Source organism: Varanus komodoensis, unplaced genomic scaffold (assembly GCF_004798865.1).
Source record: "Varanus komodoensis strain SLA01 unplaced genomic scaffold, ASM479886v1 scaffold14_1, whole genome shotgun sequence".
Classification (NCBI taxonomy): Eukaryota; Metazoa; Chordata; class Lepidosauria; order Squamata; family Varanidae; genus Varanus; species Varanus komodoensis.
The window spans coordinates 17,063,758-17,086,507 of NW_025335438.1; the positions used below are offsets into that span (position 1 = coordinate 17,063,758).

The 22,750-nt window shown below is 37.5% G+C and overlaps 1 protein-coding gene across 3 annotated transcripts; it reads left to right on the forward strand.

The window, feature by feature from the left end:
- Positions 1 to 1,603: 1,603 nt before the first annotated feature.
- LOC123020404 (transmembrane protein 68-like) lies at positions 1,604 to 22,289 on the forward strand. 3 transcript variants are annotated; one of them, XM_044424104.1, is made up of 7 exons: positions 1,604 to 1,776; positions 3,849 to 4,179; positions 11,232 to 11,396; positions 13,306 to 13,499; positions 14,484 to 14,544; positions 15,925 to 16,064; positions 17,588 to 22,289. In XM_044424104.1, exons 2-7 carry the CDS (start codon positions 3,852 to 3,854, stop codon positions 17,690 to 17,692), a joined length of 993 nt encoding a protein of 330 aa, XP_044280039.1. In that variant the 5' UTR covers positions 1,604 to 1,776; positions 3,849 to 3,851; the 3' UTR covers positions 17,693 to 22,289. The 3 variants fall into 3 exon arrangements, with proteins under 3 accessions (XP_044280039.1, XP_044280038.1, XP_044280040.1); XM_044424103.1 differs by lacking the exon at positions 1,604 to 1,776 and adding an exon at positions 2,308 to 2,363; XM_044424105.1 differs by lacking the exon at positions 1,604 to 1,776 and adding an exon at positions 2,308 to 2,363 and having other exon boundaries at positions 3,849 to 3,966.
- Positions 22,290 to 22,750: the final 461 nt, after the last annotated feature.

Genomic DNA, 22,750 nt, shown 5'->3' on the forward strand with positions numbered 1-22,750 from the left:
ATAATCCACAGGGAAGAAATGTTCAATTGCACATTGCAATCCTGTTTTTTGGAAGCAAAAACAATAAAACTGAAGCTGTTGGACTTCCGACGCAGCCACAGCCTTGAAGTTACAGGAACTCAGTTATCCTAGAAGACATTTATTCAAAGACATTTATTGCAGTTTATTAAACAGGAGAAGACTTGGCGAACAGGAAACTTACCTACGATTGCTTTTCAGGGCATGCTAAAGAGAGAAAGTTTCAGCAATTCGCAATGGGCATGTGCAACCGCATTGCTTTGATAGTCGGCTTTCTTATTTCTAATCTCTGAATTCCAGCAAGAGAGAGAGAGAGAGAGAGAGAGAGAAAGAGAGAGAGAGGACAAGCTGCTTGATTTTCCTCTTTTCGTACCTCTTCACCTGAAGCGAGAATCCCTGAACAGCCCCGTTCAAAACATTTCTGTAGAACTATTAGAATACTTAGGGAAAGCCTCTGAGGGCGACGGAAAGACCGCGACAGAGCCCACGAGGAGGACCGAGCGAGCTTAGTACCTCCTTTTAAGATCAAACCTAATAAGGAGTTCTGGGAAACTGGAAAGGTGCGCAGTATTTCCTGCCCTTTGAATTGACCTACCGAATGATGTTATCCTAGGATAGATTCTGCAATTTCTTTTAAGGTCCCCGCCTGTAAAAGTTTGGAAGGCATGAAGGATTTTGCTGTAGGTGTAAATAGATGATAGGAGGCACTCGCTTCCTTCAAACCATTGCTACCACGAAGAGTACTGTTTAGGTTAAAATATTTACAAGGCAGTGCCTGCTTACTTTTCAGTACAGTGTACGACTTCCGCGTATAGTTAAGCTAGGCTGGGTGAGGTCTAAGCAAGTAAAATTTATTGAATACACTTTGCTATAAATTAGAGGTGTTTTGGTTAGAATCCCAAGTTTATCCTCAGTTCCACCGCTAGCATGCAATGTTAATAATGGATAGACGCAGGGTGGGCATATTACACTTAGTGCGCAATTCTAGACAGGTTTAGACAGAAAAAGAAACCTTCAGCTGCCAGAATGTTGCAGCTAGTCAATTATATTACAAGAACATCATAAGAACACTGGATTAATTTATAGGGCTGTCGCAAACTGGCCCCACAATCTCACTGTAGGTGACTTACAATATTAATAGTGGATTGCATTTCATAACTGTTATACCAACACTTCCCCCTCCCTTCCCTAATCTACAACACGGTGATAGACTATGTAAGTTGCAGCGGCAGAACTTTAATCTTTTAAAAATACAATACTCACTATTATTAATAACAGAACGAAGAAGAGGTTAAAAAAAAAACAGAGCCCTGACTTAGAGACCCGCATGTACGCAGTAGTATAAAGCATCACCAGAGCTAATAAATCGATGGGTTTAGGTGCTATATTAAAAAAAAAGGCCTTACAGCGGACCCGGAAATGTTCTACTTACAGTAGTTCATTCTATCTTTATCCCTATGGTACATTGGCATACAAAGCCGGAAGCAGCGCCCTTCAGAGTTTTGTGGGGAATCGGTCCTACAACGAAATGGGTCCGGGTGGAGCTGCAGTTTTAAGATTTAGAGATTACCTTTCCCTCTTTGTGTCCTTTCTTGCAGCAAGGTGATACCAACTGTTGCTATAACATTCCTGGAAGCACCTGTTCTTAACACCGCCCTTCTGAGGGCAGTAGGAGTAGAAGAAAAGCACCGGAGCGCTGGTCGACGGAAGTGTCATCGCAGCGGCTGACTGGTGACAAGCTTCTTCGGGACAGGCGAGGTGAGTCGGTCTTTTTATCTCTTCTTCGCGCTTCTCTCCCCGCGCCCCACCTGAGTGACAGTTTGTCTAACTTGGAAGGCAGAAAATTAATTCTGACTCAGGGCGCAATTCTGTGCATGCTTAGACAGAGCAGTTTAGAGTTGTAGGATTTATGTTTTGTCTCCACATGCATAGGGTTATGATCCTATGAGTAGTTTCTCAGATCTTTAATCCACAACCTTATGTTGCACTACCTAGGCAGCCCTTTTTATGACCTCGCTGAGCATGGGACTTTCCCCTCTTATTTTGTTCTGGAGCTTTTTCCTCCACAGCTCTAACTTCAACTTATTAATTGGGGAAGCAGGTCCTGGAAACCACCAGACTCTGATTCATGGTCTGATAATGATAAATGTGTTTCCCGTGCTTATACTTCAGTACTTTTCAGGCACATTATATTTGTTGTCGGTACAATGACCCTAAAATATAGAACGCTATCCTTGCTTTACTCATATTGCAGATAAGGTGCTGAATGTGTTTCTGGTTGCTATAAGACCCCTAGGGAATTTATTGAAGAGGCAAGATTTGAAATGGAGACATTCAGATTTATGGTATAGTTTTATACTTTATATTTAGTTTTACTATAGCTTTATTTTTCTCAAGTGACTCTGTGGGCTGTTGTTTGTGCACTAGGCAGTTGTGCATAAACTTGCATACTCTGGGAGTGTTTCTAGACCCAGAATTATCTCTGGAATCCCAGGTGACTGCTGTGGTGAGGAGTACTTTCTATCAGCTTTGACTGGTCTATCAACTAAGTCCTTATTTAGATGAGCAGAGCCCAGCAACAGTATCCCACACTGTGGTAATCTCCGGATTAGAGTATTGTAACACGCTTTACATCGGGCTACCCTTGAAGATAGTCTGAATTCTTCAGTTGGTACAGAATAGAGCTGCAAGATTGCTTACTAAGACTGGCAGAAATGACCATGTAACATAAGTCCTATATCATCTTCATTGGCTACCAATTGAAATCCAGACACAATTCAAGGTGTTAACTTCAACATATAAAGCCCTAAATGGTTTAGGGGCTGGATATTTGAAGGCACATCTCATTCCATAGACACCTGTCCAACTCTGAGATCTTCAACTTGAGGTCCTCCTTCGGGAGCTCTCTCTGAAAGTGATTAGAAAAGTGGCCACCCAGGGAAGGGCCTTTTCTGTGGTGACACCCCAGCTATTGAACTTGCTCTTCAAAGAGGTGCACCTTGTGCCAACGCTTTATTCATTTCAGTTTCAGGCCAAAGCCTTTTTATTTACCCAATATTTTAATGCTTGAATATTTTCAATCTCATAATGGAATTATTTTATTGCATATTTTATATATTGGATTTATAAATGTGCTGTAACATTTTTGGTTTTGTAACCTATCTTGAGGTCCATTTTGGATAAAGATGGGATAAATTTTTAAAAATAAATAAATACATATTTTTTAAAGGGGTAGTACAAATGTAGGTTTTGGAAGGATTATTTTTTTACATGAATTTCACTGCTTCTTGTATAGTGTTCTGCTGTTGAAGAATGAAATCAAGTAAAAGCAATTGGCCAATGGAGCATCTTTTTAGGTGCATTTCTACTGTCATCCAAATAAAGTGATTGGTCCCCTGTCAGATACACAAATCTAGTCTAAATATCCTAATACATTTCTCCTTCAAAATATAGGATGATTACTGAGATATCTGGGAAAACCTGTTTAGGATTAGACTCTATTAACATAAATTGGTCTTTATGCCTGAAAAAATACAGGGTAAGCAGGTATGACAGGTTTGGTGTTCTCCAAAACTTGGTAAATATGAATATATGGTAATTATTACAGTCTATGCTCCAAGTATTTGGAGCTCCCATAGGAAACCAATCCAATTTGAATGCTGGGAGCTGTAGGCCTTTTTTTCTGTCTAAACATGCAAGGGATTGCATCTTAGTCATTTTTCACCAAAGGAAAAACTAGCTAACAACTCAAACTGACATTTGTATAAGATAGACAACACAATATTTATTTTCTTTAGAGATTTTATTTGTTTTGTTTTCTCTTTTAACAGAATATGACAGGCCATAATGAATCCTGTGGTGCAGAAGAAATACCCACATCTTATTTAACATGCCTGCTTTACATACTGGAAAGATGGACAGGTGTAGAACACCTGGAGGAATATCTGAGTTACGTGGCCTACCTCATATGGTTGTTTATGCCTCTGATAATTGCTTTTATGCTTCCTGTAGCCACTTTTGTGCTCCTTTACATTTCAATTATAATTCTTCATATTTACAAGAGACGGACAGACTTTAAAGAGGCTTATTTGAATGATTTCTGGGATGGTGCAAGACAGGTGGTATCAACTATGTGGTATGTTCATGCAAGAATATGGAATGGTAAGCATCCTCTGAAACACTCTTCTGATATGTAAGTTATCTGGATGAATTCATCTTCAGGTACAAGTATGCACATTCATGAAATCAATGTTTGACACTTAGTTATAGAGGAATTTTCCCCTTGTATTTTTAAAGAGCATCTTTTGTACAACTTTAGAATTTATTTTGGCTTCTAACTTTCAACATTCTTGGATTCAGATTGAGTCACTAAACATTATTAAGCCCCCTAGGAAGTACTTGGTAATTATAGGTGGCCTATAAGTATATGTAAATAAAAATAAATAAATAATTTGAAAAAGAAACATCAAGTAGGATTAAATGAGGACTACATACAGTTTTGTATCCTCTGGGGGTTTGAAGGAGACAGAGTACAGCAAGGTTTGTTGAAGGTTTGTTGTAGAAACTCCATTGTTTCAAATTGTTTCCCAGCTACAAATTATTCACATCATTTATATGCGTCCAATTAACAAACCCCTTTAGGCAGTTGAAGAATAGATATTTAAAAATCATAAAAACCAGCAACAATAAATGCCCTAGGATAAACAAAATGAAACAAGCCACACTAAAACAAATAAAACAATAAGAGCAATTCAGAATATCTAGCTACTTGCAATCAGAACAGGACCTGTTTGAAGTAGATCTAGAATATCCATTTTTTTAAAAAAGTGAGTGGTTATAGCTAATAAGTACCTGCTTGCACACCTTGCTTAGGAAATAAGCAAGAAACATAGAAACATAACAAGTCAGAAGGGGCCTCCCGGGCCATCTAGTCTGATTCCTGGCTCCAGCCAGCTCTGCTCATGACATGCCTACTACCTAGGCAGTATAGAAATAATAAAATAAAATATAACCTGGTAGGACATGTTTCTCTCCTCTTACCTTCCTGTAATTTACAGACACACAGGACAGTTATCCTCTGCTCCCTATAAAGCAGCAACCTGCTTCCCCACAAAAGTAGTGCAACAGGAAGTCAGCAGTTCCCAAAGTGGATGGAACTGAACTGAAACACCCTTTCCCAGAACAGGGCAGCGCAGCAGTATTGGAGCCCCACTGACTTTTTCAGTAACTGTATTAAGCTGGCATTAGCACATGTTTCTGAAAAAGGTAACTTGTTTAAGTGAAAATGCATTTCTCCTGTGTCTGACCAGATGATGTGAAGTTGGTCTTTCTAAAATAAGTAATATTTTCTGTTACAATAAGTAATATGAAAATATTGGAAAAGGTCACAAATGAAACAATAAAGTATTTATTTATAAAATTTGTATGCCGTCCAATTACTAACGTCTCTGGACGGCTAACAGCATAAATAAATTGATGACCCACTCTGGCTGCAAATTAATAAAATACAATAATAAAATTCAATATTAAAACATATTAAAATATTGATTAAATAAAAAGGTTTTAACCTGACACCGAAAAACATATAATGACGAAGCCAGGCGGACCTCTCTGAGGAGCACATTCCATAGTCAGGGTGCCACCTCAGAGAAGGCCCTCCTCCGGGTACTCTGTCTCCTAACTTCTTTCACAGAGCCCGAAAAGGGCTTCTGTTGCTGATCTCGGGGCGGGAGGGCAAATAGGGAAAAAGGCGTTCCTTTAGGTATCCTGGTCCCAAGCCATTTAGGGCTTTATAGGTAATTACCAGAACCTTGAATTGAGCCCGGACTTTGATGGGAAGCCAATCGAGCTGATAGAGGACTGGGGTTATATGAGAATAATGCCCAGTCCCCGACAGCATCCTGGCAGATCTGTTTTGAACCATCTGAAGTATCCGGACTGTCTTCAACAGCAGTCCCATGTAAAGCGCATTACAGAAATCCAACCAGGAAGTAACCAATGCGTGTGTTACTGTTGTGCAGTATGTGCAGATACAATGGCTAGATTATGCTGTTCCTCCTTGTTTCAGTAGTATTTGCTAATGAAAGCACTTCTTGAAAGGAAAAAAAGAAAACAGCATGATAGATCTCTTTATATTTGAACAGAAAAGAAAAAATTGTTTGCCTGTGAAACTATAAATTATTGGAAGCTCAAACACGTCCAAATATTCTAGGAGCATATTCTCAGAAAAAAAAATCCCTTGTATGTCACTGTAATGAGCAGCTTCATACTGCAAAACATATTTGTCTCCTAGCTTAGCCCACTAATAGAATCTAATGAATTTCAAAAGAAGTAAACAATATTTTATTTAATTTATGAAAAAAAGACAAAGCATTTCCAAAATTGGAGGATTCATTGATGGTCATCACAATAATGCACTTTAGCAATAAATTTTGGCAAATGCCTACATAACTATCATATGCACCAGCAACTACATAAACTTGTTGGTCCCACAAAACCTTGGTTGTTTTTAGCAAGAACCTGGAAAGTTTATCCAAGCATGCTAATGATTGATGATTTCTAGAGTTGTGGATGATTACTCAAGAATTCTGCATAGCATTTAGGCTACAATCCGTTGGGTTTCACCCTTGATGTCATTAGGTCCCCAGAATCAGAAGCTTATAAGTATTGTATGAAGGGCATGAGAGAAAGCAAAGGTGATCATTGCTTCCCCATTCTTCTGCCCTGCATGCTTCACTGGACTGGCTTTTTTGACTATCTGCCTAAGACTGGAAGGGGAGGATGCTTTAAAAGCTTCAGGATAACTCATATCTCTAGAGTCCTCTCCAACCACCGAAATGCCCCCTTTATCATGGTTGAATTCTTGACCCCAGAAAACAGCTGGAGTGATTCTTTCTGCTGTGTGGATGTGGGACAGGGTCGGAGTTCCAGTTCCCACTCTCTCCAGCTTGGTTCACTAACTTGGAGTCATAGGATTATGACATACACGAAGAGTTGAATTTGTTTTAAGTAGTGGTCATTGTGACTACAATGTGATATGAAACTGTGATATAAAACTGTATTTTGGCCCTTTTATTGTTTTACAAGAATGCATAAATAAAATGATCAGAGTAATATGCATGTAACTACTTAAACTGCTGGCCATCAATAACATTCTACAACATGCTCTTCCTAAGGTTCCCAACCATCCATCCATCCATCCATACATACATCCATTTTGTAAGCCATCCAGAGACTTTTAGTATTGGGACAGCATATAAAAACTTTATATAAATAAAAAAATAAAAATAAATTACAACCAAACAATTAAAACTATCATTGAATAATAATACTAATAATACTAATAATAATATAGGCAAGATCAGTTTCAAGAAACATGTCCAGGTGATATGGACAACCAAATACTAAAATACAATAAAGCTTAAGCATCTAAAAACCCATTATTAAAATCAATTATTCAAATTATTAAAATGGGGGAAGAAATATGTTATTGCCTGGCACCAAAATGATAACAGAGTTGGCTGCAGGCAAACTTCTTTGGGGAGCCTGTTCCACAAGTGGGGGGCAGCCACTGAAAGGTCCTTCTATTTACCACTCCTTTCACCTCCTTGAGGGATGGTACATTAAGAAGGACCTCTTGGTTGGGTAAATCTTATACAAGAGAAGGTGGTCCTTCAGGGTTGGAAAATTTATGACATTATTTAGAAGTAGCAATGCATAATTACTAATTCAGAAACTTGATGGTGAAGGCACAAAACTGAATGAAACTATAATGGCATATCTCTGTGAAAAATGTGTGGCATTGTAAAGAAACTGTTGAGTAAGTGTGAAAATACAGAAAGAATTAGGAAAGCAATTGATAAATTCATGTTTCAAAAGTACTAGAACTATATTTGCAAAGCCATTTAAGGCCTTAGAGAAACATTAAGGGAATGATTTTATGGACACTTTACTGCTGAATAAATATGTATATGCTCAGCAGCACATGTTGGAACTGTGAATATCTTTTAACAGATTACTTTCTATTGCATGTAAACTATAGTGAGATTTTTGATAATGTATATTATTCTGGTTGCTAAAAATGGTAAAAACTATGTATGAAGAAAAATAAGCTGTCAGCTCATTTTCTTAAATCACTATAGAGAGGTATAAACAAGAATATGAAAGAGCTAATGCAGGTAATTTTAATGGCTGTGCATGCTAATACTAATACATCTTTTGAAGAATTGCTTTAGAAATGTTGGCATGTTTTAATATGTGAAACTATGGAACTATTCACATGCATTCCCTGATTTATTCTGTGCAACACTGATAGCTTATTTCAGCAACAGTAAACATCTGTAGGAACAAAAGGTGCATTGCTTCCTCAGGGTGATGGTTGTATATAGCCTGATGACATTAATGTTATGAATATTTGCCAGACTTGTTATTTAGCTGAATAGAAAGACTGCAGCTTTTATAAAATGATAAAAGTTGACAAAGCTGTCAGCAAAGTTAGTGGAAGCAATATAAGGTGTCAAGTGGGCTAATTCACTGTCCTTGCCTTTCTTCCCCATCTTTACCTTACCTTTACCTTCCTTGCCTTTCTTCCCCATCTTTACCTTACCTTCTACTTTTCTTTCCAAGGGACATTCAGTATTTTGTTGCTCCCAGTGATCACTGGCTTTGGGTAGCATGAAGTTTACTAGCAGTGGTGTTTACACTTTTTTGGTTTTGTTATACCTCTTTGAGGCTTTCCCTCATAAAACATTAAGAAACTATCCTTGAGAATTCTTAAGGGATGCTCTTTAGAGTTCTGCTTCCTTGTATAACACATTTGCAATAGGTGCATATATACTCCATCTTTATAAGCTTAAAAACAGTGGCAGCTCTTCTCCACCCTCCTCCTACAACCAGTGCAGTTTCCCTGATTGAAATATCTCTTCCCTCATAGCTGTTATTAACCGTCTGGGGCAAAATACACACATCAGTTGATAGTAAAATACTACAAACATTTCAGATATTCTTTTTTCAAAGACGTTTTTAAAATTGCACCACAATTTCCTCTTCTCTGGTTTGAAATAGCACCAGAAACACATATTTCTCAACCTGAGAGTGGACTTGTCTCTCTGTTCTCTAAGTTCCCCCAAGTATTTTTCATAGAAGAAAAGATACTGAAAGCCACTTACTGTATCCAACTATAGTTTCTGAATTAATTTGTGCAGAAAAAATGTAACCTCTGGTTTGGATGAAAGTGTATTTTCCCATTTACCCCTTTTCTTTCAGATTTCTTGCTTTTTTGTACCATATTATACCATACTATCTTAGTTTAGTCATACTGATTAATGGAAACATCAGCAGGACATTTTTCAGTAATTTCATTCAGAGAAAGTGATAAGTAACTGAAAGCCAAAGGGTATATAATTGATAAGAATTGTTTGCATATCTGAAAAACAAAAACATGCTATATTTCTCCAGGCCAGAATCATGCTTTTAGGAGACAGCATTATGGTATGAAGTGATATCAAAATGCCAGTCACCAAAATTAAACTTGAGGTGGTTCTGTAACCAGACATCTAGATTCCTTCCCCACCCCCCATCTCCTTAAACCTTATCATACCAAAACCGGCAGAGTATTTGTATAGAAATCTTCCAGTGTCTATTTGACTCACTGGCTGGTGTGTAATCAACAAGACTCATATTGGATTTGCTGAACATTCACATTCTCTTCATTCAGGTATGATTGTTTGGCAATTTAACTTATCTGCATGTGGATCTTCATCTTGCAGTGTTTCAAAATGCTCTGTGGTGCATATTGTCCCCACCTCAAAATAGTGGTTTGAGAAACCGAGTAAAACCTGTACAAATAAAGATGGAAAGAAATAGGAGCTAAATGTTGTACAGAGCCATCTTGAGCGATCTCAAAACCTCATCTTGTTTAGGACAACCCTATAAGGGCACTACAATCCAAAGAAGTGGGTCAAGTGTGCTTCCTACAAGAGTACAAAATAGCTACAATGCAATCAAGTCTTGGCAGTCAATTTAGGCATGAAGCAACTACCTTTGAAATTCTTTCAGTTTTGATCTGGAAGTGCAAGTGTTGCATTGCCACACACTTGCAACAACTGCCTGATCCTCTTAAAATTTATTCTGCAATCTGTTGTGGCTAATCCCATGGCTTTCTTTGCACCCAGACTGTGTGATCATCCTTTTACATATCTATTTATTTGTCTTACATTGGCAGGAATGGGCATAAGTGTGATGTGAAACATAATTTATTTAGAAGATAGAACAACTAGTTGTATGTTGTTGGGTTCTATGTAAGAAAGTTTTGATGTCACCCTGGTTAGGCAGCTTTAAACAAATATATTTGGTTCTGAAATACAGAGATAATTACTGGTCTATTTTACATAGTTCTAAGGGTTACTGAGAATATGTGTGGAAATCTTTTGAGCACTTTGGCAAATAAACAATACCTAATCCTAGGCAAAATGGAGAACTGTTAAATCTACTTCATAATCTATAACAATGCAAGATACTGCAAAAGGAACAAAATAACATTCTGCTCTGTTCTGTTATGTAACTAATTGTGTTCCCATCTTAAAAATTACAGAATCACCCATCTCTGATCTCTGTCTCTGTTTCATACACAAGCTATTCTCCCCACTTTGCAGAAGTTGTCATTTGGAGGGTGAATCCATTAAGTAGTCAGTGAAATCTTTGAGTCAGATGGTGCAGGTTGCTTATCAGAAGAATAATTTCTTTGAAGGTAAAATGATTCGTAACTCTTTTTGAGAGACTAGAGCAAACATATTTGCATAAACTTGCTTCCATGAATTGAAACACTTACACTAAAATGATCAAATACACTTTTGTTTGTCTGCTATCAGAAAATAAAAGTGTCTCAAGGAAACATGGAATAAGATTATTCAGTAATAAAATGGTATCATTAATAAGATATTGCCATTGTAATCTTGATGGTGCACCATAACTTCTGTACAGAATACAAATGTTTTCTTTGGAGATAGTATTTAATGACTACAGCATTACTTAAAATGCATATGTATATTGAGAATTAAGATAATGAAATAAGTGTCTAATCATCCCCAGTTCATTCATGTTAATTAGCATTTTGGTCATTAGCTATGCTTAAATTGCTGTATATTTTTGAAAAAGCCTTTGAAATGCAACTTTCATATCATCTGTTAACCTTGAGTATCTTCTGCTCTTAACAGGGTATGAGATACATGGCCTAGAAAAATTACCTGATGGACCAGCTGTGGTTGTTTTTTATCATGGAGCAACTCCTGTAGACTTCTACTATTTGATGGCCACCATAGTTCTTAGAAAGAAAAGAATCTTCCATATAGTTGCTGATCACTTTGTCTTCTCACTGCCAGGTAAAATTCATCAAGTACAATTGTGATGTCTCTTGATCCATTAAGATTGCAATCCTATAAGTCTGCTGATCACCTAACCTGGAAGGTTATGGACCTCCTATGCATGATAGGAGGTGTGTGGAGGCCAAAATCAGCTCTGCTCCTTCAGCCATGTAAAGCACTGAGATGGACAATTTCAGCTAAGTATGCACAATGCACCACCAAAATACTGGGTATGCTGATAGAGGCTGTCTCCTTCCTTCCCCAAAAGCCAAGTTCATTCATATGGCCTCAGTTGCATCCAGTGAGGTTTTTTCTATACTGGTTGCAAGGTCAGGGGAGTACATTCTTAGCCTGAAGTCCCAGTTTCAATCTAGGAACAGATTTTCAAGGATAGAGCTGGGACTTTAATTATCCTATGGCTGTCTAGATTCTGTCTCACAGCCAAAGCATTGCAGAGAACTTCAGTTTTCTCAAAACATGCAGATATGGATAGGATTTAATTTATTTATTCAGTGAATAATTACACTGTGTGTGGGTTTCTATTCTGCAAAGTGGCTTCAGGACTGAAAACCTGAAATTAGGTTTGTTTTGATGTGATTTGACTAAATATTTTGGGGTTCTATCTTCACTTGTGAAATCACTAACTTTTATATAGAGAATGAAGAGTTGTGCCTTTTCTAGTTGTAGCAATTTAAAGGATTAAAAGTGTGTGTTTTAAAATTGTTTAAATGTCTCCAGGAGATTAGTGTATAGGAAGATGCAAGCAAGGAAAATATAATGTAATATGAACATAGTTCACTTGTTAAATATAAAGTAAGGTTTGTGAAATTGCTTGTGCAACGGGGGGATTCAGTGGAACCCCAGAAGCAGTATTGGAGGTTGCAGCATGCTACCCTTAGATGCACAGAAGCCTTAAGAACTGAAATCTACAAAATGCTTAACAAGTTTTTGTTTTTGTAATACATGATGCCTTACCTCAGAGAAGGTGTTGGGTGGGTATTCCAGGGTGTAGGGTAAAAGAGGAGACTGGTGCCACAGTAGGAAGAATCCTAGAGGCCTTTCCTCATTCCATGCTAGAGCAAAAAACTTAGGTGAAATGAGCCTTCTAAATCTTTTGCAAGAAGCACACTTCTCTAAGTTTTGAGAGTTATCAGCATCTGGATTAGATTGGCTTCTTAATCTGATTGTTATAACATTATGGAGACACTTTTATTAGAATACTTCTAAAATTTACTGTTTAAAAGTAAGAAAGATACAATAGTACTACAAGCTGTTGAGACACTAAATCAAGTTTCTACAACTTAGTCCTCTCCAAATAGTTAGAGTACAACTCCCATTAGGTTATAAACAGCTGCACTAAGTACTTTTAGCAACCAGAAAAGCTCTGCATGATATTCTGAGAACCACTCATCTATTTCAGCAGAGTTCATTTCTCTTCTTCTGAGGTTATAAGAGCACCTTCATCTTCACTGTCACTAGGTATTAGTTCCATTTCACACGGAGACATATATGTAGTAAAAAAAGTGTATTCTCTCACATACATACTAGGGATAATCTTCTGTAAAATGTCAGTTACAGCTTGGAAACTGATCTAGCCAAACATTGTATTCATCCAATCATGGATGCTAGTCATCAGCAGTTATATGAGTTCTTACCTGTTTAAAATTGTGCATATTTTTTTGTTTTGAAGCTAAACATTTAATTAGGTACCAGATTTTAGGTGTGAGGGGAAGAAGACAAGCAACAGATAGATAGATATTTTATTGTGAACCTCGTACTTGGAATAGTATACTCTTTCATGGTCTTTATCAGTATTCACAGTTATTCCTTTGTCTTTTGCTTTTACCATATTTTTATAATTAAATATAAATTGGTAAATTATAATTTTTATCCTGTGTTAATGTTACCAGTTTCTTAACATTTTCAGGTTTTCAGTTATTACTTGATGTATTTGGTGTTCTGCGTGGATCACAGGAGGAATGTGGAAAAGCCTTAAAAAGGGGGAATTTATTAGCCATTGCGCCAGGAGGATTACGGGAAGCACTCTTCAGTAATGAAAATTATACCCTTATATGGGGAAATCGTAAAGGATTTGCCCAGGTGGCTATTGATGCAAAAGTGGTGAGTGTTTTCAGGGCATAAAGTCCCTGTACAGTGATTTTAATGAAGCAAAATAGAACCATTTTTGGAGTTCTTTTTCTTTGTAAACATGCATATGATTGTATCATTAATGACTTTTGAGAAAAAATCTCTTAAACATGGTTTATTTAACACTATTTAAGTAGCAGACAAAATCCTTACTTTCCTATGACTATCACTCTGTCTTTATTCTTGCATATATAACTGATTTGAACTGATTTGGACTGATTTGAGTCCAAATGCAGTTTATACATTACAAGATTATTATTGGGGTGTATTGCTTAAAGGTATTTCAGCTTGAGTCCTGTCCATACAGTCTGAGAATTAAGGAAGATAAAGCAGAATTGGCATTTTATTTTGGTTTGTCCAAGTACAACCAAACTTTCCTTGTATCACTCTACCAAAAATTCATTTTGCCATTGTGAAAATGCTTATGTATTCAAGGATTCAAGGATTTAGGAATCTTCTCTGTCTACTTTTTAAAATTGCATTGAAAGTGTTATTTTAACCTTAAGCTTAAACAGTTTACAGGTTATGCTAGGGATTGCCAACAGATAAGGTATTGAGGACAGTACCAATTTTAATCCTTGTGCAAGTGTTAAATCAATACCAGGATTCTGTTTGTGAAAGCCAGAGCCTTTATATAAGACACACAGAGATCATGAAGAAGAATTTGCATTTTTATGATTCTGTAGCTAAAGCTCTTGGTTGGAGTAGATGGTCCAAGTTCAAATCTTAATTAATCTCTGAGGTTTCTTGGATGATCTATTTTACAAGTTGGTTGTGAAGATGGGAGAGATGAAGGACCCTTTTTCATCTTCTTTGATCAAGAGCAGGATACAACTGTAAATGTAATAATAATCTTAGTATCGCCAGTAGATGATTAGTAAAATCAATGTTAGACACCTGTCACTTTCAATACTGAAAAGATATTCCTAGTATATATCTTCTACCTTTTTATTTCAGCCCATCATTCCTATGTTCACACAAAATATTCGGGAAAACGTTCGATCACTTGGTGGACCAAGTAAGCTACTTCAGTTTGTTTTTCATATTTTGTTTGCTAGTACATTAATCAATTCCCTGTTTGAGGCTTTGTCTACCTATGTCTGATGCATATGGTAGTGATCTTCAAAGGAAAAAGTGTAGTTACTTGCACTTACGAATGCATGGAGACTTTGGGATTTCTTATACCAGAATTTAAACTATTAGCCAAAGGTTTTTGTTGGCTTAGAAATTCTAGCTTGTTTGATAACAACAAATATTAATAATCAGGTTTGGGTGCCATTCTATGATGTCTCTGCCTGGTTTCTTTAATTTCTTAAGTGAAGATAAGAGCCAAAAGTCTCTATACAGTGGTACCTTGGCTCACGAACTTAATCCGTTCCACGACTCAGGTTGTGACCCAAATTGGTCGTGAGCCAAGTCAAATTTCCCCATAAGGTTCAATGTAAATAAGGCTAATCCGTTCAGTAACCATTTTTTTAATCACAAAAATTTGAAATAAAGTGACAGAGAACAACAAAGATCATGGCCATCTCCCCCCCCAGCGATCAAACCTGTCTTCCCTGCATGAGCGCACCCACGATCGTGGCCATAGACAGGCGCAATCGCAGGTGCCCTTGGGGGGAAGATGGGTGCGATTGCGGATGTGCTCGGTGGGGAGACGGGTGCCATCACAGGTGTGCTCAGGGGGAGATGAGTACGATCATGGGTGCGCTCGGGGGGAGAGACGGGCAGTCATCATGGGTGTGCTCAGGGGGAGATGGGTGTGATCATGGGTGCGCTCGGGGAGGGGGGGAGATGGGCAATCATCACCCGATGTGGAGTTCGCAACCTGAGGCAAACTTTTTGTGAAATTTCTGTTCGTGACCTGATTTGGTTGTGAAATGAGGCATTCATGAGCCAAGGTACCACTGTATATGAGCAGACTGCTCATTCACTTTGTGGCTTCATAAACCAAAATAGTTTACTAACTGTTACTTAGGAACACAGCCATTATGCCAGAGCTGAGGATAATGTTTAGTGTTAAGTATGTTTTAGACATTTTTCCCTAGTCTGCTAGATTATTTAGACTACTAACCCTAACCCTAATGAAAATGGGTGAGTTATAGGGAGGTAGAGATTGCCCCTACTATTCCTCACTCTACATAATGTGCTCTCTTACTTTATGGTCTTATAGACCTGCAACCTATAGGTTTGCACCCTGACTCCTCTGTTTGAAGAACTCTTGCTTAGAATGCTTATTGTACAGGGCAGCTCTGGACTGAGATCCAAATGTTCTGGATTGCCATGTATAACTAGACATATGTTAAAGTTGGAAAATATTGCTGCCAATATATTTGTAATAAATTAAATAACTGAGCAAGATGACCTTATCTGGTATCCTTTTAATGCATCTTTTTAGAACTATTTAGGTGGCTATATGAGCACCTCCGTTTGCCACTAGTTCCACTGTATGGAAACTTCCCTGTCAAAATGCGTACTTATATTGGGGATCCTATTCCATATGAGCCAAATGTAACTGCTGAAGAACTGGCAGAAAAAGTAAGTTGAAGTAGCAGAGTTAAAGTCTTGCATCCTAAACATTTGCTTAGTGTCATGCTGTCCTAGAATGAAGATCCATGAGAGGCACAGCAGACTTCCAATAGCACCCTGAGGTTTCTTGCTTCAAGCTCTATGGAACTGCCTTGTACTTACTTCTGTAGCTTCCTATTGTCTACAGTGAAGGGCAGCAGCTTTCCAGTATGTTGGGAAGTAGTTTTTCCCGGGTCTATGTAGAAATGTTGGGACCTTCCATATACGAGACAAAAATTTCATCAAGTCAATGACCCTTCATTCCCTTTAGAACAAAAAATGGCATCAAATCCACCCTTTCCATTAGAAGGAGAGAATTGGAGTGGTGAGTCGACCACATGTTTGACTTTTGCCCTTTCTGCCAGATTAGAAACGACCAGGTATGAGCTGCCCAAGTGAATGATGGCAGTAAATGCCTCTTCAAAGGAGAATTAGTCCCAGCAAGTTTAAATGGTAAAAGGCATCTTGAATCATTGTACTGTGTAATTTCCGGTATTTAAATACATTAATACATTGATTATATCAACTGAAGGAAACATTCCAAGGTCAGCTGTTCCTGCTTAAACAGAATTTGTTTTTCTCAAGTTGTATGCAAACATATGTGTACACACTATATTAGTGTGAGCAAAAATTGTGCCCAATCTCTTTTAGGGCTTGCCATTGCCTGGCAGGGTTTGTGCCTCAAAAGTTTCTTCTGTGTAGCATAGAGAATAGATTGCTGACCAAAAGATTAAACATCAGTGGGACCAACAGCTTTATTGCATTGTAGGTATTGGTTGTTGTCCACATATCCAAAAGAGGAAGTCACCTCATGAAGTACAAAAGGTTGAGGACTCTCAACATAGTCTATTTTTATGTATATTATGCTGCTTAAATAGACTATATTCATCATAGGGAATTCAGGCAGTTCCCAAGTTATGAATGAGTTCTGTTCCTGATAAAAAGGAAATTCATCTTTAAGTCCAATTAGTATGTAATAGCATTACATATCATTGTCCTTCCACATTCATGGGGATTAGGGGCACAGGACACCTGTGAAGTGAGAAAAATGCAAATATTGCATTTTTCATATTGCGTATTGCCACTCCCCCTGCCCAAACTCACCAGTGTCTCTTCTTTGCAGCAAGGACATGCCAGAAAGATTTCCCTCTCCAGATGCATGGAGCAGGAAGGCATGCTTTGGAACCCTCCCTCTGTACCCTTTTACTTCCTTTCTCTCTATGGTGATGCTTTGGAGGCCTTCCCTCTCTCCTCTTTCTTCTTCTTTCTCCATGGTGATGATTTTCCACAGTAATTTTTTGAAATTAATATCCTTTATGGCAGTTTGTTAATTAGTATGGGCTGTTTATAACTTGGGGACTGTCTGTAATATAGTTTGAAAGGTATTAAAGCTTGTTTTTTCTTATTCACTTTGATTGAAAGTTGCAATAGTGAACTATTCTTTTTCTCTTTTCCTTTTTCCTACCCCCTTTGCCCTTTTCTTTTTCTTCTAGGCAAAGATTGCAGTACAGTGTTTAATAGACAAACATCAGAAAATACCAGGAAATGTATTTAGGGCTCTAATGGAAAGATTTCAGACACAGACAAAGGAAGACTAATATTACTGTGGCATTGTAGCTAAATGTAAAATATTTTAGAGTTATGTTTATATTATGATTGTAATATTTACAATTATGCAAATTAGAATATTTTTCCAATGATCTTGCTTCACTCTGGGGTTTAGGCATTTTGCTACTTCAATATTAATACAAGAATTTGATATTTAAAAGCACATACAGCTTTAATTAGGACTCACTTGAAAAAATAATATTTTGGTTTGTATAGAAAATATATAGAATTTGTAATTTCTTCCCACCCTTAGAGAGCAACTCTGTGGCCTTCAGGCAGTGTCTGAGGATCCCCCCTGCCCCCCTGGGATCCCCCCCTGCCCCCTGTGTCTTCAAAGGTAGAAATGGCCAGTCATATTTCTATTTTCCTGCTGTTCTGGTGCAGCTTCTGTCCTGAATTGGGAACTCTGTCCTTGGGATGAGGATGGAAACTATGTGTGGTGATGTACCATTAAGGGAAAAAAGGATGGGAGAGGCCACAGATCTACTTGAACCAAAGGTTCCACATACTACTCATCTGGACAAGTTCAAATGCCATGGAGTGAAAAAAACAGAGTAGGGGAAAGCTTCTGTTGTTTCTGTACTGTACAAATACACCCTAGAAGACTAAAGCTGCAATTCTGTGATCTGTGAGAAGGCTTTAGTATGTGTTAGGCAAAAATTTGAAGCACATAACAAACATTTAACATGTTTTATCTGTATAGAAGCACTACATTTTACTGAGATTCAAACGAGTGCAGTTAAAATTCTTTGCATTCTTTATGCACAGCAGTTCTTTTGTGAACTTTTCCTCCATGTCTTTACCCAGTACCATAAGAAAAGCGGCATCCATAATGGCACAGTGTAACAAAGGGTATTTTCTTTTTAAACAATCATATCCATGAATCCACTGGTTGTCTTTGATGTATCAGAAAGATAAACTATGTATAGAAATATACTGTTGTGATCAGCCTTACATTTCAGCACTTCCTGGAAGCCATAGTAGGAAAGAGTTATATACGGCTGAACACCAGGAATTCCAAGCATTAAATAGAATAGTGTACTGACAGAGAGGGATAGAACACACTTGTTCTCAGTGTAAAAATTTCAGCAGGCTGCTGCAGGAGGATGTTATTTTCTCTTTTTGCCTTCCCTTGACAGTCTTGGAAAGTTTGGCGATCTAGTAACCTTTTTGGATTTGTTTACAAGACTGAAGTATATGTTTTCCAAATATCCTGGAAGCAACATTGCATGGTTATAAATATAGTTCCTGTGCTTTGGCACCATGAAAGTGGAGAAGTATGAGGAATTTTGTTTCTGTTGGTTTTGATAACCAGTTTGTACCTTTCAGAGTGAACATTAATTTGTATGCGATCATGGTTGAAGTCCTGTCATTTCCAAGCTTACAATATGAGTCATAGACCAAAAGAAGTGCACAGAAGTATCTACATTTGGAAAAATGTGCATGACTGATTTTCGTGTCAAAAGGGGGGAAAAAGCTTGTAATCTCATATGAATGTGTCAGAACAAGCTTCAGGATGGAATTTGCAGAACTTTGGCAAGCTTGGGTTTTGCTAATTTGAACATACCTACATGGAACCCATCAAGAAACCCATGCATCTAGTTTGAAACTTGTTCTCGTGGGTCAGCCTTATACCATGGAATCTCCAGGATAGCACCAGCTACTGCTGGAAAATTATGGGCTTTAACAAGTAACTGCTACCACACAGGATCATTTTCTTGCAGTCTCATCTTGGCTGCCATAACATGTAAAGTAGCCCTGTGTGCAAACTGATAGATCATGCTCCTTGGATTGGAATTCAGCTTTCTGTACCAAAACTAATAACCTTCAGGCTTTTGTTATAATCTCTGAAAATACCTGTTGAAATGTGATGACAAATTTACAAGAAACAAACAGATTTCCTTTATAACTAATCAGGAGATGGTGAATATCCATGGATGTGACTTTTTTTTAGACCTGCCTTCAGAGTAATAGCAGTAATTCTTATAAAAACAGCACAAGGATAATTAATTATTTCTCAGCTTACTAATTCACTCTGTACTCTTTTGGTCTGCTTCAGATATTCTAAAATTATGTATAATTATGCCTGTTAAAATTAATATTTATTTATTTTATGTAGTAACCTTCTAAAAAGACATTTATCTTGCATTTTGGTTTAAATACAAGATACTTTTTAAATTATTGGGAGCAATAATGTTCTAGCAATGGGGGTTTTGTTATTCATACATTTGAATATGATACTGAAATAGACATATTACTCTTAAATATTAAAGTCATTCAACATCATGTATATTGTAAGCTTTTGAGCTCTAAGTTTTTTTAAAACCTTTTTAAAGCATAATTTAAGTGATGTACAAAGAAATGCTGATAGTACCATTTTTGCAAAGCAGAAATGTAGCTTTTTCTTATTTTTCAAGTTTCAAAATGTATAAATAGGGCCCTATCCAAACCTTTATCCAAGCTAGAGCTATTTGAACTGGGTAAGATATCCCTTCACTGGTAGAAGCAGTCCTGTTGAATCTGGATTAGGAATAATCTTTGGAAAGAAAAGAAAAAAAGTTTTCTTTCCCATATAACATCTCCAGTATAACTTTCCCCCCTAAATTCCTGAATAAATAACATAATTTTACATATTTTATTATAGTCTCATGACACTGAGAGCCAGCATGATGGCATGGTTAGAGTGTTAGACTGGGGCCCAGGATCTAGAAACTGAGATCCTGGTTCTAGTTTCCACTTGGCCATAAAGCTCTGTGGGTGACCTTGGGCCGGTCACTTAACCTAACGGAGTTGGTTGTTGTAGAGTGGAGGAGGACTATGAAAGCCTCTCTAAGTTCTTTGCAAAAGGAAAAAAGTTGTATATAAATTTAATGTTTATGTTTAATTTCATTTGCATACTGCATAATAGCCAAAGTGCTAACCCTAATAATTTATGCAGTATAGTAAGCTAACAAAAACAAATGAGCAAAGAAGCAAAACCTAAATACAATAAAATTGTTTAACATTTCAGTACAAAATTTAACACAGTATTCCAAATAATTAGAGCAACCAAAACATGTTCTTTGAAGTAATGCCTTCCAAACTGTAACTGTAGCCATAGCTATAAGGTAGTTGGCAATGGTGAACAGTAAGAATGTCTCACCCTTCAAGGAAAAGCATCTCTTCTTCTACAGCAGTGTAATGTAATAGTATTGTATCATATGTAAGTTGAAGGTTGTACAATCGTAGCCAGGGAGCCAGTGTCTACCCCTTCCCTTCTCCTGATTCGAATTGGTATCAGTACAATACACCACTTCTATTTTAATTCTCAGTATAATAAAACGTCATGAAGTTTTTTTTCCCATTAAGACCTGAAATAGCATCTTTGTTAGTGTGCAAACTGTTCAGCAAGTAGTCTTTTGGCACCCCTGTTGTGTATCATTGCAGGCTACATGGGTGTTTTCAGGGATATTACTCTTTGTGGTTTCTTTTCCTGACTAGGGTGGGAGACGTTGATGTTCTTATAATTTAGGAAGCAAATGAAAGGACACAATCCGGTGGTCTTTTGATATCATCTTGGAAACAATAGGATGCTCAGATTACAGCGACGTCCTCTGATTATAGTGCTCAGAATCAGCCAGAATGGAAAGAACCGTGCCAGTATTTATTTATGCAAGGTCATTCCTGGCCTCATAGAGGGTTGGAGACTTAAATTCATCTACTACAAGGGTGGTATGATTGCACCAAATATGCTTAGTGTAATAGCTAGCTTGTATAGTTTTGCTGCTGTGCCGCAGGCTCACTGCTCCTAATTTATTTTATTTGTATCAGCCTTAATTTTTTATGGTCTTTCATGCTGCTTTTATCTTTTGTAAACTGATTTCCAAAGTAGCCTGTAATTATTAAATCATGTAGTTTTCTGTGGAAATTTAAACCTTTTGTTCAATGTTTTACCTATTAAAAATCAAACTTCTTAATGCTGAAGTGTTTAATGAGGCACTTCAGTAGGGATATGGGTTAAAGCACTTTCTCTGTATTAAAAGGTAGCACTATCTGTAATAGCCATTTCAGAGTGCAATCATACACACACTTAAGGGAGTAAACCCCTTTAGTACAGAGTGTACCTTTGAGTAAACATACATAAGTTTGTAAATTAGGACCAGTTCCTTGTAAGTTAGCATTAGATTAGTGGAAGCTGATAAGGGAAAAAATGTATGTCTTGTGAACTCCATCTCTGAAATAAGTGAAGCTAGAAGAGAACATCGTGTGACCATTTTGTTTTTACTCCCAAATGACATTGCTGACTTGAATTACATTGGTGTTTCACATTCTGTTTACCCTACTGAATTCTGTTATTCAACTGTTAATAAGTGTGTGTCGCAAATACAAAGTGAGATGAGGTCAGGTGGATGAAGCAATTTTGAAGTTCCAATTTCACACAGATATTAATGCTTTGCAGGCTCTTGCAAATTTGAAAGATGGGGCCAGGCTTACTTGATATTACTTTAAGTGGTTTGTTTTTCTAAATTATTGAACCTACATATCAAAACGCAGTATCATTTTGTATAATTAAAACATCTGAATAAAGTTAAAATGTCAGCTAGAAAATATCCTGTATGCATTTTATTGCTGCGAATGGTTACCACTGTCTTCTGCAATGAATAACATGGACAACTAAATTATTTTAGGGTACAATCCAAGGCCCTGCCCTTCATGCAGATTGGCTTCCTGCATGCATCCAATGCACAGTGCAAACATGGCACTGTATTTTATCCAGATAGCTGTTTTTGGACATCTAAATTAAGCACTAAGCGAAAGAAAAAGAGGTGGAGGTACTGATACAGATTAGTGTAAGCCTTTGCCCCAGCCTCTCCCCCTGCTGCTCCATAGCATTCCCCTTTCCCAATTTGCTTGGAGTATGTTTTTCCTCTATGCTCTCTTTACTGGGGGTGGGTAGTCAGCCTTCAGATACTGAGTTTCAAGGTCACAGGACTCCACATAAACCTGTGGGCCCTCAGACAGTCTCGGGAGGGCATAGAATTGTCCCCTTGGGTGCTTTATAAATAACA

Coding starts and splice junctions, on each gene's coding strand:
- LOC123020404 (XM_044424103.1), top strand. CDS start 2,343: ATGGAGACATTCAGATTTATG. Junction 4,180..11,231: donor TCATGCAAGAATATGGAATG/GTAAGCATCCTC, acceptor TGCTCTTAACAG/GGTATGAGATACATGGCCTA. Junction 11,397..13,305: donor CTTTGTCTTCTCACTGCCAG/GTAAAATTCATC, acceptor TAACATTTTCAG/GTTTTCAGTTATTACTTGAT.